At 39.7% G+C, this 20,000-nt stretch overlaps 1 protein-coding gene across 1 annotated transcript in view; it reads left to right on the top strand.

The window, feature by feature from the left end:
• Positions 1-5,294: 5,294 nt before the first annotated feature.
• Positions 5,295-20,000, top strand: part of ccne2 (cyclin E2) — a gene marked incomplete at both ends in the record, with an annotated part of 21,108 nt that continues 6,402 nt past the window's right edge. The window contains 8 exons of the mRNA XM_080053355.1: positions 5,295-5,308; positions 5,769-5,850; positions 6,383-6,436; positions 7,903-8,045; positions 9,638-9,773; positions 12,300-12,446; positions 13,220-13,315; positions 19,969-20,000. The exon at positions 19,969-20,000 is cut by the window's right edge and continues 103 nt beyond it. Of these exons, the coding sequence (XP_079909481.1) occupies positions 5,295-5,308; positions 5,769-5,850; positions 6,383-6,436; positions 7,903-8,045; positions 9,638-9,773; positions 12,300-12,446; positions 13,220-13,315; positions 19,969-20,000 (704 nt within the window). The remainder of the gene's footprint in view (positions 5,309-5,768; positions 5,851-6,382; positions 6,437-7,902; positions 8,046-9,637; positions 9,774-12,299; positions 12,447-13,219; positions 13,316-19,968) is intronic.

Below are 20,000 nucleotides of genomic sequence, written 5' to 3'. Positions count from 1 at the left end.
TAAGTTTTAGATTATTTTTTTTAAAGGGCGATCTTAAAGACAGACGGGATTAGCAGAGACACACAGTGATGGTCTATCGAAGGTTGCGTTCCGAATCGCATACTTTCTACTATATAGTTTGGTAGAAAAAAGATTTAGGATGTCCCGATTCTTGTGGCCAGATTTAGGATGGTTAGAAGTACCTGGATGTCCTACTTCCTCCGGCCAAGATTGTTAGTGTTGAAAACTGCATCCTATTTGGGCGATTCTGACCCACAATCCAGTGCGCACGTGAAGTGACGTCACATCGACGAAGCCTCCATATGAAAACAAACGGGGATGCGACAAGAAGCAAGATCAAGGCGCCATGTTATGATGAAATAAGAGAGTAAAAGTATGTCCCAATAGTATGCCTACTGCATCCTAACTAGATTATTTTTATCGTCGGATGTAGTATGTAGAATAGAAAAAAGAAAGAGTATGCGATTCGGAACGCAACCTGTATCTCTTTTCCTGCTGTCAGAAACCTTTAAAAAATATATATATATATATTGACTTTTTTTTCTTTTCTGTTCTCAGTGTATCTCTCCATCATCAAACTAACTAACAGGGATTTGTAAAGTTGTTTGTAATGTTTTTTTTCTCTGTTCAAATGCCTTGAAACATGTTGTGGATCATATCGCGTGCCTTCCTCCCTCCCTCCCTCTCTCCCTCCCTCCCTCCCTTCCTTCCTCCCTCCCTCCCTCTCTCCCTCCCTCTCTCCCTCCCTCCCTCCCTCTCTTCCTCCCTCCCTCTCTCCCTCCCTCCCTCCCTCTCTCTCTCCCTCCCTCCCTCCCTCTCTCCTTGCCTTCCAGGGTGGATTATGTAATGACAATGCATCAATGAAGAACTTGAACTTACCAATTTTTTTTTTTTTTTTTTTTAGTGGATGTAATAGAAAAATAAAAACACACACACACACACACTCACACAGACACACAGACACACACACTCACACACACACACACACACAAATGGACTTCAGCAAACCAACTATGCACCACTCGGATACGAAGCTGGCACGCTCGCTGTAGCTTTTTATATAAAGACTTCAACAAACCAGTCAGAATGATGTAGCAAAAATCTCTTTCTCTCGTTTGGGTTTTAAAGAAGAAAAACATGTGTGAAGAATATTTTGTTGGCATTTTTATGTTATTATTATTATTATTATTTTATTTTTAATTTTCTTCACCGAGTTGTTAGTTTTTTTTCTGTCTAGTTTACTGGAATAATAATAAAGCACTTTGCCAAAAAAAAAGGAAAAAAAAGGTGTAGGAATTTTTTTAGAAAGTTTGTTTAAAGGGACACTGTGTAACATTTTAAGTAATGTATTAGCTAAAATCAATATCCTCATTCATAAATATGTCCTCATTGGTGTAAAATCACCTCTGCCAATAATCTGAATGATCCCCCTGAGCGAAGAACTACAAATATTAATATTACATTTTGTACATTGAGCAGGCAGGTCTTATGGAGGCATCCATGTTTTTGGAATGTCCTCAGGTGCATTGTTTAAAATTTAGAATTGTTCTTGTCCTTGAAGGCCACTGTAGCTTCTGTTATTATTCTAAAGGGGAGGGGTTACCCAGGGAGCGTTGCATTCTAGAACTTTCTTGATGATGTCATATTACACAGTGCCCCTTTAAGTTTTTATTTATCGACATAACTTTGTATGTGTTTTATTTGGTGTGTATGACAGATCAATTCTGATTAAAAAAAAAAAAGAAAAAATGTTTAATTAAAAAAAAAAGTGGGGTCATCTGTTTTGCAACTGTAATAGTTAACAACACATGTGATCCGTGTATTAGCCAATAATAAATGTTTTCATACGCAGCTCTCGTGTCCGTGTTATGTCTTTGGTTTTCAATACGAGACGGTTATTAGAGCATTTAAAGCTGCAGTGTGTAGAATTTTGGGTTTTATTTCCTAGCAGATTTTGTAGAAAGTAATTATAATATCCATAAGTACATTTAATTTAGTGCATAATAGCTGAAAAAAATATTTTTAATAATTTTTTTTTCCTTAGAAAGGGTCTCATATATGTCCATATTTCTGCATATTTTGGACCAAGGCCTTGTCACCGCCATCTTAAAAGTGTCATAGTTGGAATGTCATCAGGTGCATTGTTTAAAATTTAGAATTGTTCTTGTCCTTGAAGGCCACTGTAGCTTCTGTTATTATTCTAAAGGGTTGGGGTTACCCAGGGAGCGTTGCATTCTAGAACTTTGTAGAACTTTCTTGATGATGTCATATTACACACTGCACCTTTAAACCCATGAGAAAGTGTAGAAAATGTGTTTTTTTAAAATGTGAGATGACAAAGTGCTGAACAAAGTCAAAAGCAAAATAAGATCCAATAGGCTAAATAAAATAATGTGTCAGATAGATAGATAGATGAATAGACAGATGGATGGATGGACGGACGGACAGACGGACAGATAGATAGATAGATAGATAGATAGATAGATAGATAGATAGATAGATAGATAGATAGATAGATAGATAGATAGATAGACAGACAGACAGACAGACACACACACAGAAAGCCCCATGTGTCAGCAGCAGTTTCTTTGACAGCAGCCCCACGTGCTCCTTCTGTTTACATTCTGCGGCGGAAACACGCGGCGGCAGCTGCTCGCTCGCTGATTGGTCCGACGTCACTGAGGCCCCTCCCACAGGCTGTGACGCGAACGCGGAAGCTTGTAAGGAACCGCGTAAAAATCGGTAAATAACTCCTCTAAACACGGTTAATGTCTCGTTTCAAAGACGCGAAACGACCCAAATAGGTGTACGGAGCCGTTAAACTTCAACCGGAAAAAACGGAAAGCTGTTAAAAACGTTAAAAACCGTCCTGAGATTCGGTGTCCGTTAGAAATGAATGTAGGCTAATTTTAAACTCGGTTAAAAACACGTTAAATCGCAATATAGTGCTTCGTTTCAGCCGTTAAATCCAAGAGAGGAGTGAAACAGACGCTGCTAGCCCGTTTTGTGATGTTCGCGAGTACAAATCTCGGTTGTAATTTGAACATTTAGCGGGTATCTGTTAACCGGGAAGGCGCATGCGCAGTAGGCAGCTAACATCATATATATAAAGATTGGCGCCGGCGCGACAGCTGATGCATTCATTCACTGACTCAGGCAGAGGTAAGCGCACACAGACACAGAGCTCTTTTCTGACAATTTTTTGTACTTTTTTAGCGTATTAATACCGTCTCTAGGTCCACTGTGTGTATGCATCGTGTGTTTTAACCTTAAATAACCAGTTCTACCCGACTAGTTTGACGTTCAAACTACTTAACTGTACTCGAGCAGCCTTATATTGGCTTAAAACGTGTATTTCTCTTCAGAATACTTGCTTTCTGTAACTACTGGCATCTGCTTTAGCTCGTTTTAATGTGGTATTTTGGTCCTGAATGCGGGTTTAGTGATATTTATTGTGTTTTTAAGAGGGGTTAATAATCTGCACACACACACACACACACACACAGCGAGGCATCTGTTTCAAAAGTCTCGTATTTAAGTGTTTTATATTCTCCTGTCGCCTGATTGCTTTATTATAATAACATGTTGAGATGTTTGTATGCAATAGCTTCTAGACGGCGAGTTATTTGCATATCGGGGTAAGCTAGTTAGCAGGGTATTGTTGACCTACTTGCTGCTAAGTTGTGGCTAATTATTGTAGCTACCCTCAACTTTTAACCGCGCGATTGTGTTGATTTTATCCCACTAAATGCACTCCTACGTGGCTCATCTTTGGATATGTGATGCCCGGGGGTTTAATGTATAAGCTAAGAGCAGTTTAAAGACGGCATAATGTGTATTTGGCGGTCTTTTATACCGATTTCCCCCCACTGACCTCGGCTTAGTTTCGGGGGAAAAAATCCTCCCGCTTTGGCGCTAGATGAAATTGGCGCGTCTTTGAGTTTCAATTCTTAAATAAAGTCGGTTATATCGCTTTTATACACATTAAAACTAGCCCAGTGTTGTCCAAAGGTGTGTGTCTGTGTGATGACGGTGCGAAAAACGTGTTAAATTTCGTTATTTTTGAGCTTTTTTTGTTTGAAACCGAGGGATCAAGACAGACCCCCCCTTCCCTTTTTTTTCTCTAGGCTGCTGATACCACACTAGCTCACAGTCACACAACTTGCTCGTCTGGCTAGTTTGCCTTAAAAACTCATTTATACCCATTTAACCATCTTATTGTCACGTTAAGGCGTTCACAGGCTTCACATTTGGCGCTATAGCTGTTTTCAAGTCGACCACTGTGGATTTTTGACGCTAATTTTGTCATGGTTTAATATCGATGGCCACTAGCTAACATGCATCTTATTCATGATTCATTCTTAGCCCTCTTTTGAAACGTGGGGATGTTGTATTGCATATTGGGACTCTTGCTTTACGCATTATTTAACGTTTTTCACTTAGTTATGGCTTATAACAGACCTATGTACATGTTATATACAAGTGCTACTTCTAAAATGTTAGAATATTAGATTTTTTTGGGGCACACACACACACACACTCTACCATGGCTTCAAGAATTGGTCATGGAATAGTTCTAAGTGTATCTGTATACTCTTAACTTAATCCTTAAATCTGTGCACATCTGATTTAACGTTAAAATTGCTTATTAATTTAACATATACATGGTATTATAAAAGTGCTACTTCTAAAATGTTTGAACATTTGATTGTTTTTGAGCACACACACACACACACACACACAAACATGCCTCAAGAATAGGTCATGGAATAGTTCTACGTTTATTTATATCATCCCAATGCAGCCCTTAAACCTGCAGTGTGTAGAATTTTTTGGGAATTTTTTCATAGCAGACTAGGTAGAAAATAATGATAATATCCATAAATGCGTTTAATTTAGTGTATAATAGCTGAATTTTTTTTTTTTTAGATTTTATTTTTTTATTTTTTTTTAGAAAGGGTCTCTTATATCTCTGTATTTCTCCATACCATGGACCAAGGCCTAGTGCCGCCATCTTGAAAGTGTCATAGTTGGAATGTCATCAGGTGCATTGTTTAAAATTTAGAATTGTTCTTGTCCTTGAAGGCCACTGTAGCTTCTGTTATTATTCATAAGAGGTGGGGTTACCCAGGGAGCGTTGCATTCTAGAACTTTCTTGATGATGTCATATTACACACTGCACCTTTTTAAGTCTTGTGTTCGTGTGATTTAGTGTTTAAATGTCTTATTAATCCAACCTCTAACATATTCCCTGTGTTTCTGTCTTTGCAGTGGAACCAAACATTTCAGACACAATGTCCAGACGAAGGTAAGATCTGAAAGAAAAATACATATAATTTTATTTATTCTCAAACGCGACTTCACTGAGAACTATAGTTTAGTTATGGGGGTGTAATTACTAGCACTATTAAGGATAGATAGATAGATAGATAGATAGATAGATAGATAGATAGATAGATAGATAGATAGAGGATAGTTTTGAAGGTGGAGGCAGGAGCATGCATATATACAATGGCAAAATGATCTATCCTAGACAAAATACTAGCTGGAATCGAACCCGGGTCCGCTGCTGGCCGAGGCCCATGGGGGGGCGGGGGGGGCGCCCTACCAACTGAGCTAAGGGCGCCCCCTCTCAAGTTATAGTAATTTATAGTATGCTGATATTCTAGTTTTGATATGGTCAATAGCTATTATAGTCTCAAGTTATAGTTATAATGTTTTCTGTCTCCTCCGTTGATTCTAAAGTTTTTTTGATTTTTCCTTCTCAGCGGTCGCACCACTTTGCAAGCCAGAGACTCCAACACACCGGAACCCGCCGCCAGAATACCACTGAAGAAGAGGAAGTCTGAGGTGTGTGTGTGTGTGTGTGTGTGTGTGTGTGTCTCTCTATGTGTGTGTGTGTCTGTCTCTATGTGTGTGTGTGTGTCTCTCTCTCTCTCTCTCTATGTGTGTGTGTGTCTCTCTCTATGTGTGTGTCTCTTTCTACGTGTGTGTGTGTGTGTGTCTGTCTCTCTACGTGTGTGTGTCTCTCTCTACGTGTGTGTGTCTCTCTCTCTACGTGTGTGTGTGTGTGTGTGTCTCTCTCTCTCTCTCTCTCTACATGTGTGTGTGTGTCTCTCTCTCTACCTGTGTGTCTGTCTCTCTCTCTCTCTCTCTCTACGTGTGTGTGTGAAGTCCGTGCTGTGTCATTCATAACGTCTTAAATTGAACTCTGATGTCCCTCGCTGTCATTTCTTGTGTTAAATTCTTCATACAATCTAGTGAACACACAACATATCACATTATAAAAGTTATTTTGGGTCATAATTGTGTTTTTTAAATTATTCTGTTGTTTTGGCTGAAAAACTAACTCACAATTTTTATTCATATTTTTCTTCTGCAGCCTTCCAAGAAAAAACTCCAACCTGCCGCCAAAAAACAGAGTTATGAAATACAGGTCAGTGTGAGTGTGTGTGTGAGTGTGAGTGTGTGTGTGTGTCAGCAGATAAGAGTGTGTGTGTGTTAGTGTGTTACTAGTTTATTATCAGTTCCCCTCCCTGTGCCCAGCCCTGTTTCAAAAACTATAGTTTATCTGTGTACACTGCAGGTGAATAGAGTAACATTTTTAACATGTGTATATATGTCATCATGAAAGCAGGTTTTTAAGAACAAAATGTCTCATAAATCAGACAGTGAACAACATATGAACAAATCCTTCTGTAATAACCTTCAGAATAGTGCTGAGAATGATTATGGAAAGTTTAGTTGATGTAAGTGCTGTAGAAGTTGTAGATTTTTGGTTCAGAGCATTGATTAAAAAAAACTATTGTTGAGATAATGTCCGTTAAAGATGGTCGTATAGGAGAAATATACAGACGCAAACAGACAAGGTTTAGTCAAATAAACACCTGAATGTACATGTTGGACCTTTTGATTTATACTAGTATGAAAGAAGACATGTTATGGAAGAGAACTAGACAAACATCTTCCCAGACCAACGGCATCCATTTTGTGAGATCCCTAGTTCAGATATACTAAGTTTGACATTTCTCCAAGTTTAATTTATTTTTAACCCTGTTTTATTTGACCCATATTGTATTATATACTAAACACTGCACCACAAGCTTATTATACTGGATCTATCTCGATTAGGAGAAGTCACTAGTCGCTATGAAGGAACTGATGGTTGAAATGACTCAGGATTTATTATTTTTTTTCCTCCCTCTGTGGTGGGTGCAGTAGCTTATTTTCACCACTAGGTGTCGCCATTAAGCTAGAGTGGGATGCTAATGTCTTAGCAGCAAGGAGCATTTGTATTACAGGGTATCTGCAGGGTCTTAAATGAAGTGTCTTTCAAGGTCTTTTTAGGTGTGTGTGTGTGTGTGTGTGTGTGTGTGTGTGTGTGTGTGTGTGTGTGTGTGTGTGTGTGTGTGTGTGTGTGTGTGTGTGTGTGTGTGTGTGTGAACAAGTTACTCAAAATCACATAGATACACATTATACACACTTTTTTTTTTTTTTTAATTGGGATACAAAATTGGATCCCCCCCTCATCCCCATTACCTCACCACTCTTGACTGTGTGTGTGAGAGAACAAGTTACTCAAAATCACATAGATACACATTATACACACCTTTTTTTTTTTTTAATTGGGATACAAAATTGGACCCCCCCCCCTCATCCCCATTGCCTCACCACTCTTGACTGTGTGTGTGTGTATCTACCCCCAGTCCTGACTCTAGTGTGTGTGTGTGTGTGTGTGTGTGTATGTATGTGTGTGTGTGTGTATATATATATATCTACCCCCAGTCCTAACTCTACCGTGTGTGTGTGTGTGTGTGTGTGTGTGTGTGTGTGTGTGTGTGTGTATATATATATCTACCTCCAGTCCTAACTCTACCGTGTGTGTGTGTGTGTGTGTTCCAGACGTGTTGGGCAGAAGAGGGGGCCAGCCCGTGTGTCCTGATAGAAACTCCTCACAAAGAGCTGGAGCTCGCCGACCCCTCCACCTTCAAACAGTACCGCTTCAAAAACCTCTTCATCAAGGCCTCACCCATCCCTCAGCTAAGGTGTGTGTCTGTGTTTGTGTGTGTGTCTCTCTGTTGGTGTGTGTGTGTGTGTGTGCGTTTGTCTGTCTCTCTCTCTCTGTGTGTGTCTGTCTCTGTGTGTGTGACAGAGTGCCTGTGTGTGTTTGTGTGTCTGTCTCTCTGTGTGTTTGTGTGTCTGTCTGTCTGTCTGTGTGTGTCTGTCTGTGTGTTGTGTGTCTGTCTGTCTGTTTGTGTGTGTCTGTCTGTCTGTCTGTTTGTGTGTGTGTGTGTGTCTGTCTGTCTATGTGTTTGTGTCTGTCTGTCTGTGTGTCTGTGTGTGTGTGTGTGTGTGTGTGTCTGTCTGTGTGTGTGTGTGACAGAGAGTGCCTGTCTGTGTGTGTGACAGAGAGTGCCTGTCTGTGTGTGTGTGACAGAGTGCCTGTGTGTGTGTGTCTGTCTCTGTGTGTGTGTCTGTCTGTGTGTTTGTGTCTGTCTGTCTGTGTGTGACAGAGAGTGCCTGTTTGTGTGTGTGTGTGTGTGAGTGAGTGTGTGAGTGAGTGTGTCTGTCTGTCAGTTTATTTCTTACTACTTGAAGCCTCCTGTAAACTTAGTCTAAAATATGTATTTAAAAAAAAATCCTATAAGTTAAAGGGGCAGTCAGTGATTCTGGAGAACACTTATAGTCAAAATCAGTGAATATCTCCTCATGATCCGCTACCTGTCTGTACTGTGTGTGCTGCAGAGAAACATTCTAGTGTTAATACCCAGCCTAGGCTCTGTAAACGGGCATGTTGCTAGCTACGTAGGGGCGCGTTTGTTAAAATAAATAAATAATTAAAATAATTTTTTGTAGACATAAGTAAGCGCAATACAGAGCAGCCACATGCCTTTACCTGAAGTGCGAATTTAGTGTAATTTTTTCTTTTAATTATATATATTTTTATTAGCTACAATATTGTAGAGCTGCAATGATTAATCGATTATTAAAATAATCGCCAACTATTTTGATAATCGTTTTGAGTAATTTTTTTAATAAAAACTGTCCAAATTCTCTGATTTCAGCTTCTCAAATGTGAATATTTTCTTGTTTCTTTAATCCTATTATGACAGTAAACTGAAATATGTGTGTGTGTTTTGGACACAACAATACATTTGAGGACGTCAACATGGGCTTTGGAAAATTTATCAACATTTTTCACCATTTTCTGACATTTTACGGACCAAAACACTAACCGATTTAATAATCAAGAAAATAATCAACAGATTAATCGATTATCAAAATAATTGTTAGTTGCAGCCCTATAATATTGGTGTCGGAAGTTATTTTTTGGTGGGAAAATGTCCGCAAAAAATGTCTAATAAATCCCTGTGTGTGTGTGTGTGTGTGTGTGTGTGTGTGTGTGTGTGTGTGTGTGTGTGTGTGTGTGTGTGTGTGTGTGTGTGTGTGTGTGTGTGTGTGTGTGTGTGTGTGTGTGTGTGTGTGTGTGTGTGTGTGTGTGTGTGTGTGTGTGTGTGTGTGTGTGTGTGTGTGTGTGTGTGTGTGTGTGTGTGTGTGTGTGTGTGTGTGTGTGTGTGTGTGTGTGTGTGTGTGTGTGTGTGTGTGTGTGTGTGTGTGTGTGTGTGTGTGTTTCCAGTTGGGCGAGCGCAGACGACGTGTGGATCAAAATGCTGAACAAAGAGCTGAAGTACGTCCATGATAAAAGCTACCTGCAGAGACATCCCAAACTGCAGCCCAAGATGAGAGCCATCCTCCTGGACTGGCTGCTAGAGGTGAGGGGGGTAGGGGGTGGAGGAATAGGTTTGCTGAGATTAGGGCTGGCCCGAATTATTTGAATACTCGTTCGGAAAATTAGAATAGTTAGTTATTTATTTTTTATTTTTTTATATATATATTATTTATTTCAACATTTTTTTTTTGCAAGAAGCTAGTACTGCAATATAATGTCATCAAATAATTTTATATTTGGATATAAAAGTTAGTAATATTGTAGTAGTAGTAGTATTGCTCATTTAGGAGGATATTACATCACTAAGTGTCATAGCGCATCCATTACTTCACCTCCGAGCGCGTAAATCTTCAACAAAATATGCAGATACTGTCAAAATCGGTTCCAGGGAGTATATAGGTATTATTAAATTTTTTTATTTTTATTTTTTTATTAAATTTTTTTTAATGTTGTTTTTGATGGTGTGTTTTTCTGGAACGAATATTCGAATATTTGCTCAGAAAAACCAACGAATATTCGAAGCCTGAAAAATGGCATTCGGGCCAGCCCTAGAGGAGATCGATTTTTTTTAATTTATTTATTTATTTATTTTTTTCAAGAATTTCTATTTGTTATTATTTTAAATTGTATTTATAAATATGTTTGATGGATGGATGTTTGACTTTAATTCAGATTTTTTTATTATTATTTTTTTATTTATAGAAAATAATAATACATTTTTTTTATTTATTTATTTATTTATTTTTGGACAATTCAATTATGTACAAAAACAATGAAAGCCAGTGCAATAAACGGTTACAAAGGGCCAGGGGTTATAACCATACAACCAATCATACATTCATTCTGCTAGGGCCAGGGGTTATAACCATACAACCAATCATACATTCATTCTGCTAGGGCCAGGGGTTATAACCATACAACCAATCATACATTCATTCTGCTGGACTGGCTGCTAGGGCCAGGGGTTATAACCATACAACCAATCATACATTCATTCTGCTGGACTGGCTGCTAGGGCCAGGGGTTATAACCATACAACCAATCATACATTCATTCTGCTGGACCAGGGGTTATAACCATACAACCAAACATACATTCATTCTGCTGGACTGGCTGCTAGGGCCAGGGGTTATAACCATACAACCAATCATACATTCATTCTGCTGGACTGGCTGCTAGGGCCAGGGGTTATAACCATACAACCAATCATACATTCATTCTGCTGGACCAGGGGTTATAACCATACAACCAATCATACATTCATTCTGCTGGACCAGGGGTTATAACCATACAACCAATCATACATTCATTCTGCTGGACCAGGGGTTATAACCATACAACCAATCATACATTCATTCTGCTGGACCAGGGGTTATAACCATACAACCAATCATACATTCATTCTGCTGGACCAGGGGTTATAACCATACAACCAATCATACATTCATTCTGCTGGACCAGGGGTTATAACCATACAACCAATCATACATTCATTCTGCTGGACTGGCTGCTAGGGCCAGGGGTTATAACCATACAACCAATCATACATTCATTCTGCTGGACTGGCTGCTAGGGCCAGGGGTTATAACCATACAACCAATCATACATTCATTCTGCTGGACTGGCTGCTAGAGGTGAAGGGGGGGGGGCATAGATGGGACAATTAATTAATTTTTTTAATATAAGAGTTTTATTTATTAATATGTACAAGAAACAGAGTTCTGAAGTGCCCGCGGTATAAAAAAATTATGAATGAAACGGGTTCAGAACATATATTACATTTATACAAACACATGAAGTAAGGTTGAGTTTTAAGATGAAAAAAAACAAAATAGTTTTACATTTTATTTTTCATATTTTTTAAATTCAAATATATACAAAAACAATAAAAGCAAGTATAAGAAACGGAGTTATAAAGCCCCACGAGTTATAGCCAATTATGAATGAAAAACAGTCCCGAAGAAAGGTCAAGGTCACTTTTATTTATATAGCACCTTATAAGAACCTAAATTCACCAAAGTGCTTTACATAAAATACATAAATTAAAATACAACAGCACACATTAAAAAAACACTTACAGCAATGACACAAAACAATTCATTAAAACGTAAAAGCCTTTGAAAAAAGGTGAGTTTTAAGAGTGGACTTGAAGGTTTCCAGAGACTCAGATGAATATTATATTTAAAATATGGTTTGTAAACTAACTGCAGGCTCTGAATGAACACAAATCCCCCTCATAGCCACCTTTTAATATACTGTGTGTGTGTGTGTGTGTAGGCAAGGCAATTTTATTTATAAAGCACATTTCAGGCACAGGGCCACTCAAGGTGCTTCACAGGGTTAAAATCAAATAAAGAATACAAATACACACAAAAAAAAAGGAACAAATTTAAAACATGGATAAAAATACAACATTTAAATAAAAGAATTAAAACATTTTACCAAAAAAAAATTACCTATATTATGTGTGTGTGTTTTAATGACCTATATTATGTGTGTGTGTTTTAATGACCTATATTATGTGTGTGTGTGTTTTAATGACCTATATTGTGTGTGTGTGTGTTCCCAGGTGAGTGAGGTGTACAGCCTGTACAGACAGACGGCCTACCTGGCTCAGGATTTCTTCGACCGCTTCATGTTGACGCAGGAAAACGTAAACAAAGATTACCTTCAGCTCATCGGCATCACGGCGCTGTTCATCGCATCAAAGATAGAGGTAGGTCCCCCCTTACCCTCTATATCAACACACAGCACACACACACACACACACACCCTATATACACACACACACTTAACATATACAGTACATACATACACACACAACCTATATATATATATATACACACACACACACACATACACACACACACACACACACTTAACAGATACACACACACACTTAACATATATACACACACACACACACACACTTAACATATATATACACACACACTTAACATACACACATACGTAACATATACATACAAACACACACACTTTACATATATATACACACACACTTAACAGATACACACACACACACACACACACACACTGCCTTCTAAATCTCATACTCTTTCTTTTTTCTATTCTACATAATACAGCTGACCATAAAAATAATCTAGTTAGGATGCAGTAGGCATACTAATAATCTAGTTGGGATGCAGTAGGCATACTATCGGGACATACTTTTACCTATTTATTTCATCATACGATTGCTAAGGATTTGAATGACACCATTAATCCATTGTGTTAGCCTGTGTGAATGGGAACAGGTCTCCCTTGAAAAAGAGTCTCCGGTCTAAATGGGATTTTCTTCCTCCCTCCCTCTCTCTCTCTCTCTCTCTCTCTCCCTCTCCCCCTCCCTCTCTCTCTCTCCCCCTCCCTCCCTCCCTCCCTCTCTCTCTCTCCCTCTCCCCCCCTCTCCCTCTCTCCCTCCCCCTCACTCTCCCTCCCCCTCTCTCTCTCTCTCCCTCTCTCCCTCTATAGGAGATCTATCCTCCTAAGATCTTTGAGTTTGCCTACGTGACAGACGGAGCCTGTGACACATGGGACATCCAGCGAACAGAATTGCACATACTGAAGGTAAGAAACCAAGTGTGTGTGTGTGTGTGTGTGTGTGTGTGTGTGTGTGTGTGTGTGTGTGTGTGTGTGTGTGTGTGTGTGTGTGTGTGTGTGTGTGTGTGTGTGTGTGTGTGTGTGTGTGTGTGTGTGTGTGTGTGTGTGTGTGTGTGTGTGTGTGTGTGTGTGTGTGTGTGTGTGTGTGTGTGTGACTAACTAAACATCTCCTCCACTGCTTAAACCTGCAGTGTGTAGAATTTTAGGTTTTATTTCCTAGCAGACTTTGTAGAAAGTAATTATAATATCCATAAGTACATTTAATTTAGTGCATAATAGCTGACATTTTTTTTTAATTATTATTTTTCCCCTTAGAAAGGGTCTCATATATGTCCATATTTCTGCATATTTTGGACCAAGGCCTAGTGCCGCCATCTTGAAAGTGTCATAGTTGGAATGTCATCAGGTGCATTGTTTAAAATTTAGAATTGTTCTTGTCCTTGAAGGCCACTGCAGCTTCTGTTATTATTCTAAAGGGTTGGGGTTAGCCAGGGAGCGTTGCATTCTAGAACTTTGTAGAACTTTCTTGATGATGTCATATTACACACTGCACCTTTAAACCAGCTGTTAGAGTTTAACAGTACAACCACCTCTGTTGTTCAGCCCTTTGTATGTTTGTGGGGCGTCTGTGGTGAAGTGTGTAGGGGCGGTCGTCCACTGGGTTACAGGGTCGGTGGTTCGATCCCCCGTCTCCCCGCCACATGTCCAAGTGTCCCAGTGTGTGTGTCTGTCTCTCTCTGTGTGTGTGTGTGTGTGTGTGTGTGTGTGTGTGTGTGTGTGTGTGTGTGTGTGTGTGTGTGTGTGTGTGTGGCTGTGGTGAAGTGTGTATTTCGGTCGTCCACTGGGTTACAGGCTCGGTGGTTCGATCCCCCGTCTCCCCGCCACATGTCCAAGTGTCCCTGGGCAAAGAGACACTGAACCCTAAATGTCTCCTGATAGTTAGCTTGCACCCTGCGTGGTAGCTGCTGCTGCTATCGGTGTGTGAATGTGTGTGTGAATGTGTGTGTGAATGGTTACGTGGGAATGGGAACAGGTCTCCCCTTGAAAAAGAGTCTCCGGTCTCAATGGGATTTATGTCTGTCGGTCTGTGTCTGTGTGTGTGTGTGTGTGTGTGTGTATTGTATTGTATTAACCTCAGTGTGGTCTTGCAGGAGTGTGTAGTATTGTATTAACCCCTGTGTGTGTGTGTGTGTATGTGTGGTGTACTGTATTAACCTGTGTGTGTGGTACTGTGTGTGTGGTACTGTATTAACCTAGTGATGCATTTCCATGTCCTACTTGTCAGAGGGCATGTAGATCTAGGATTGGATTGTATAGCCACAGCAAAACTCACTTATAGATGTGGATCATGTGAAAATCACCATCTCAAAGCTGGACGTCATCATCGAAAGTCGATGGACAACCAAGAGAGAAAAAACCTGTGTGTGTGTGTGTGTGTGTGTATTGTATTAACCCTCTGAGCCCTGAGGGCATTTTCTCGATTTTACATGCTTTTATAAATTACCATTTTAGAGGGCAAGTAGATAACATAATACCCAGCTGATTCATATTAAAATGTTCAGAACACTCTCAGCTCTCAGTTAGGAAGGTTCAATTTTGCCCTAGTCCAATGTAAAAAAAAAATATTTTGACATAAATGTTGAAATTTGAAGTCCGATTTTTGAAAAATTTCGAAATTTGTGTGAAATAATACCTTTATTCATCTGATTGAGTTATTTTGGCTCTTGAAATTGCTTCTCCAAAACATTAGCTTCTAAAATGTACAAGAATGTTTCCATAAAAAGGTTGGGAAGAGCAAAAAACATGACTAAAATGATCTTTTTGTCCAAACGTTTTTTGGTTTTTTGGTTCTCGATTTTACATGCTTTTATAAATTACCATTTTAGAGGGCAAGTAGATAACGTAATACCCAGGTGATTCATATCAAAATGTTCAGAACACTCTCAGCTCTCAGTGAGGAAGGTTCAATTTTGCCCTAGTCCAATGTAAAAAAAAAATATTTTGACATAAATGTTGAAATTTGAAGTCCGATTTTTGAAAAATTTCGAAATTTGTGTGAAATAATACCTTTATTCATCTGATTAAATTATTTTGGCTCTTGAAATTGCTTCTCCAGAACATTAGCTTCTAAAATGTACTGGAATTTTTCCATAAAAAGGTTGGGAAGAGCAAAAAACATGACTAAAATGATCTTTTTGTCCAAACGTTTTTTTGGTTGAGATCTAAGGGCATTTTCTCGATTTTACATGCTTTTATAAATTACCATTTTAGAGGGCAAGTAGATAACATAATACCCAGGTGATTCATATCAAAATGTTCAGAACACTCTCAGCTCTCAGTGAGGAAGGTTCAATTTTGCCCTAGTCCAATGTAAAAAAAAAATATTTTGACATAAATGTTGAAATTTGAAGTTCGATTTTTGAAAAATTTCAAAATTTGTGTGAAATAATACCTTTATTCATCTGATTAAATTATTTTGGCTCTTGAAATTGCTTCTCCAGAACATTAGCTTCTAAAATGTACTGGAATTTTTCCATAAAAAGGTTGGGAAGAGCAAAAAACATGACTAAAATGATCTTTTTGTCCAAACAAAATACCATAATAACATAATACCCAGCTGATTCATATTAAAATGTTCAGAACACTCTCAGCTCTCAGTTAGGAAGGTTCAATTTTGCCCTAGTCCAATGTGAACAAAAATATTTTGACACAAATGCTGCAATTTGAAGTCAGATTTTTGAAAAATGTGGAAACTTATGTGAAATAATACCTTTATTCACCAGGACAAATTGTTTTGGCTCTTGAAATTGCCTCTCCAAAACATTAGCTTAGCGAAGGAATACAATAATTGACTAATGTTAACATGCTAATACTAAAATAAAATATGAATAGTGTGGATGCAGGAGAACTTCAGATGCTGCCAGAGGAAGGACCTGATCCACACCGTCTCGTCTCCACCAGGGAAAACTGGAAGAGAATAGACAGACAACAAATGAGCCAAGAAAAGTGAACAGGCATGAAAACAAAAAGACTATCCTGCTGAGCGAAAGCATTATCCCCATTTACAAAGCATTAGCTTCTATAATGCACTGTCATTTTCCCAAAAAAAGTTGGGAAGTGCAAAAAACATGACTAAAATCAAATTTGCCAAAATACAAATAGTCTCTTACTCTACTTTGACCACATATGAGGAATTAAGCAAAATGAGACTGAATAATGACTTGATACTAGTGTTGTTTTTGTCAACGAAATGTATGACAATATCGTCGTCAACGAACATTTATCACGTGACAGAAACGAGACGAGACGCAACGTAAATGGTGGTCATGTGACGAAGACTATAATCAAATATATAATGCTTTATTGTTGACTAATAAAAACGGGACTAAATGTGGTTTACAAAAACAAAAACTGACATTACAGCATCGTAAGAGAGGCCGTGTCCGGAGGGGATGTCACTTTTCCCTGTGTAAATGTTAAAATCTATGGTGTAGCCATTGCTTGAGTCCGCCAAAACGAACAATTTGAAACCCCACTTAGTAGGTTTGGCCTTCATGTATTGAGTAATTCCAGTTTTAGCCTTTGAGGCAACCATCCTTTCATCCACGGCTAGGTTTTTGTATGGATGAAAATAGGTATTTGCTGCGGTTTTGATCAAATTGAGGAGAGGTTTGACCCTGAAGAGTTTGTCGAATTGTGGCGTTCCCTTCTTCCTATCATTGTTTACATCTTCATCTGGATCACTTATGTGTAAGTTCCAGGAGATGACACCAAATCTGTCCCTACTCATGACTGTTGCGGCAAATGGACAGGTTAAACTGTGGTTCTGCCTCCAGTAATCAGCAATGTGGTGTAGTCTAACCAGGGCCATGTAAAAGAGGAGTCCAATGTACTTGTAAAACTCCTCAACTGTCAAATCAGTCCATTTAAACTTTTTACCCATGGCAATTTTTTTGGCAGCCTGTTTATTTGTGTTGCTACAGAGTGTGTGTACAGTGTGTGCAGTGAAAAACAATTTGAAGAGCTCAATTGGTGTGTAGAAGTGCGTGCCTAGCTGTGGGCCAGGGGTGCGTGCAGGTTGAAACCTGGAGACAGGAGGAGCGGTGTCCTGGTCTTCCTCAGTCTTCCAAGCCCGCTGCTGCGTAGGGGGTGCTGGTGGAGTTAGGACACGGGACCTCTTTGCGGGTGGTTCTCCTCTTCTCCTGGACCTGGTGCTGCCACAGATTCACAGAAATCAGTCTCATTATCTCATAACAAAAATATTTAAACTTCACAACTTGTATTTGCAAACAACAGTGTAATAAAAGTCGATGCAAAAACATTTCCATTCTGTACTATTTGTAAATTGTAAAGGGAAATACTTTTACACAGAATACACATCTATTACTATTATTTTCAAACAAAAGTAAACAAAAGTAGTGCTATCAATAGAGAAATCAGTCCCTGTAATGTCAAGAATGCAAAATTCAAGCTATCTTACATTTACACACAGAGCTTCATTTGCAATTTCTAAAATAAATTATTATACCCGTTTATAAACAGCTGTATAGCCTACTACAGTTTGTTTGTTTCTCTCTCTCTCTCTCGTAACTTCTGTCTCCTCCCCTCAGCCAGACTAAATGACGGCTTTTCATCTCCCACAACAGACAGCGCTGTGTGTGTGTGTCAAAATATTGACACACACACACACACACACACACACACACACACACACACACACACACACACCCCGGGTGTCCATTTATGCGAGACAGCTAGCAAACAAAATTGAGACACACGGGGAAGATTGCTTACTTTTACTTGTTTTCAAACTATTACTTGTTTTCAAACAACAGAAGGCTGGCGACAAGAGTATACAGCTCTGTCACGTCAGTTCCAAAAAAAAAATCGGTCACGTCACGGACGCAACATTCAAGCTAGTTTACATGTTCACACTTAGCTTCCATTACAAAAACAGACGTTTTGTCAAATAAATGCTCTTACCCGTCTTCAAATGGATCCATGTCACCTTCATATTCCTCTTCGTCAAAGCCCTCAATGTCGGAATTGGCGTCTTCCTCTGAATCTCTCAGCTGTCGAACATCCGCGCCATAGTGAAATCGAAATTAGGAGCATGATAGGAGTCCTTTGTTCAGTGATTGTGTATGTTTGACCTTAGTGGGAGGTCCTTAGTGATTACACTAAGTTGATTGGATGGTTTTTCACAAAATATGACAGCAAGCAGCTCTACCAATCACGCAAGGGAAAGGGCCGATGACGTTTTCGCAAAATGTTGATTGACAAGCGGCTCAGCCAGTAGCGCAAGGGAAAGGGTTGATACATTTTCGCGCCTCTCAGCAACATATCTCTGGCTGTGAGTCACGTAGAATCACGCGAGAATATGTCCCGGAAAGGGGAGAATCTCAGCTTTCCGGTGATATTTAAACCACATTGCTGCGATTTAATAATGTTAAATAATGTATTAAAACATAACGAAATCACCGACAGAACGCCATAGAACGCAGTACTGCGGGCTCCGGGTCCAGAGGGTTAACCCCTCAGTGTGGTCTTGCAGGAGTGTGTGTATAAGCATGTAGTAATGTATTGTATTAACCCCCCTGTGTGTGTGTGTGTGTGTGTGTGTGTGTGTGTGTGTGTGTGTGTGTGTGTGTGTGTGTGTGTGTGTGTGTGTGTGTGTGTGTGTGTGTGTGTGTGTGTGTCTGTGTGTGTCTGTGTGTGTCTGTGTGTGTGTGTCTGTATTAACCCCCCTGTGTGTGTGTGTGTGTGTGTGTGTGTGTATTAACCCCCCTGTGTGTGTGTGTGTGTGTATTAACCCCCCTGTGTGTGTGTCTGTATTAACCCCCCTGTGTGTGTGTGTGTGTCTGTATTAACCCCCCTGTGTGTGTGTGTGTGTGTCTGTATTAACCCCCCTGTGTGTGTGTCTGTATTAACCCCCCTGTGTGTGTGTGTGTATTGTATTAACCCCCCCTGTGTGTGTGTGTGTGTGTGTGTCTCTCTCTACCTGTATGTGTGTGTGTGTGTGTGTGTGTGTGTGTGTGTGTGTGTGTGTGTGTGTGTGTGTGTGTGTCTCTCTCTACGTGTGTGTGTGTGTGTGTGTTAGTTAGTTAGTTACTGTATTAACCCTGCATTGTGTCTCCCAGGCGTTGTATTGTATCAACCCTGTGTCTGTCTGTCTGTCTGTGTGTGTGTGTGTGATACTGTATTAACCCTGCGTTGTGTCTCCCAGGCGTTAGAGTGGAACCTCTGCCCTGAGACGCCTGTGTGTGTGTCTCTCTCTACCTGTGTGTGTGTGTTAGTTAGTTAGTGTATTAACCCTGCGTTGTGTCTGCCAGGCTCTAGAATGGAACCTGTGCCCTGAGACGCCCGTGTGTGTGTGTGTGTGTCTCTCTCTCTCTCTCTCTACCTGTGTGTGTGTGTGTTAGTTAGTTAGTTACTGTATTAACCCTGCGTTGTGTCTCCCAGGCGTTGGAGTGGAACCTCTGCCCTGAGACGCCTGTGTGTGTGTGTGTGTGTCTCTCTCTCTCTCTCTACCTGTGTGTGTGTGTGTGTGTGTGTGTGTGTGTGTGTGTGTGTGTGTGTGTGTGTTAGTTACTGTATTAACCCTGCGTTGTGTCTCTCAGGCGTTAGAATGGAACCTGTGCCCTGAGACGCC

This window comes from Ammodytes marinus (genome assembly GCF_949987685.1).
Source record: "Ammodytes marinus genome assembly, chromosome: 25".
Classification (NCBI taxonomy): Eukaryota; Metazoa; Chordata; class Actinopteri; order Uranoscopiformes; family Ammodytidae; genus Ammodytes; species Ammodytes marinus.
The sequence above is the reverse complement of the archived record's forward strand: the minus strand, read 5'-3'. Positions and strand labels throughout refer to the sequence as shown.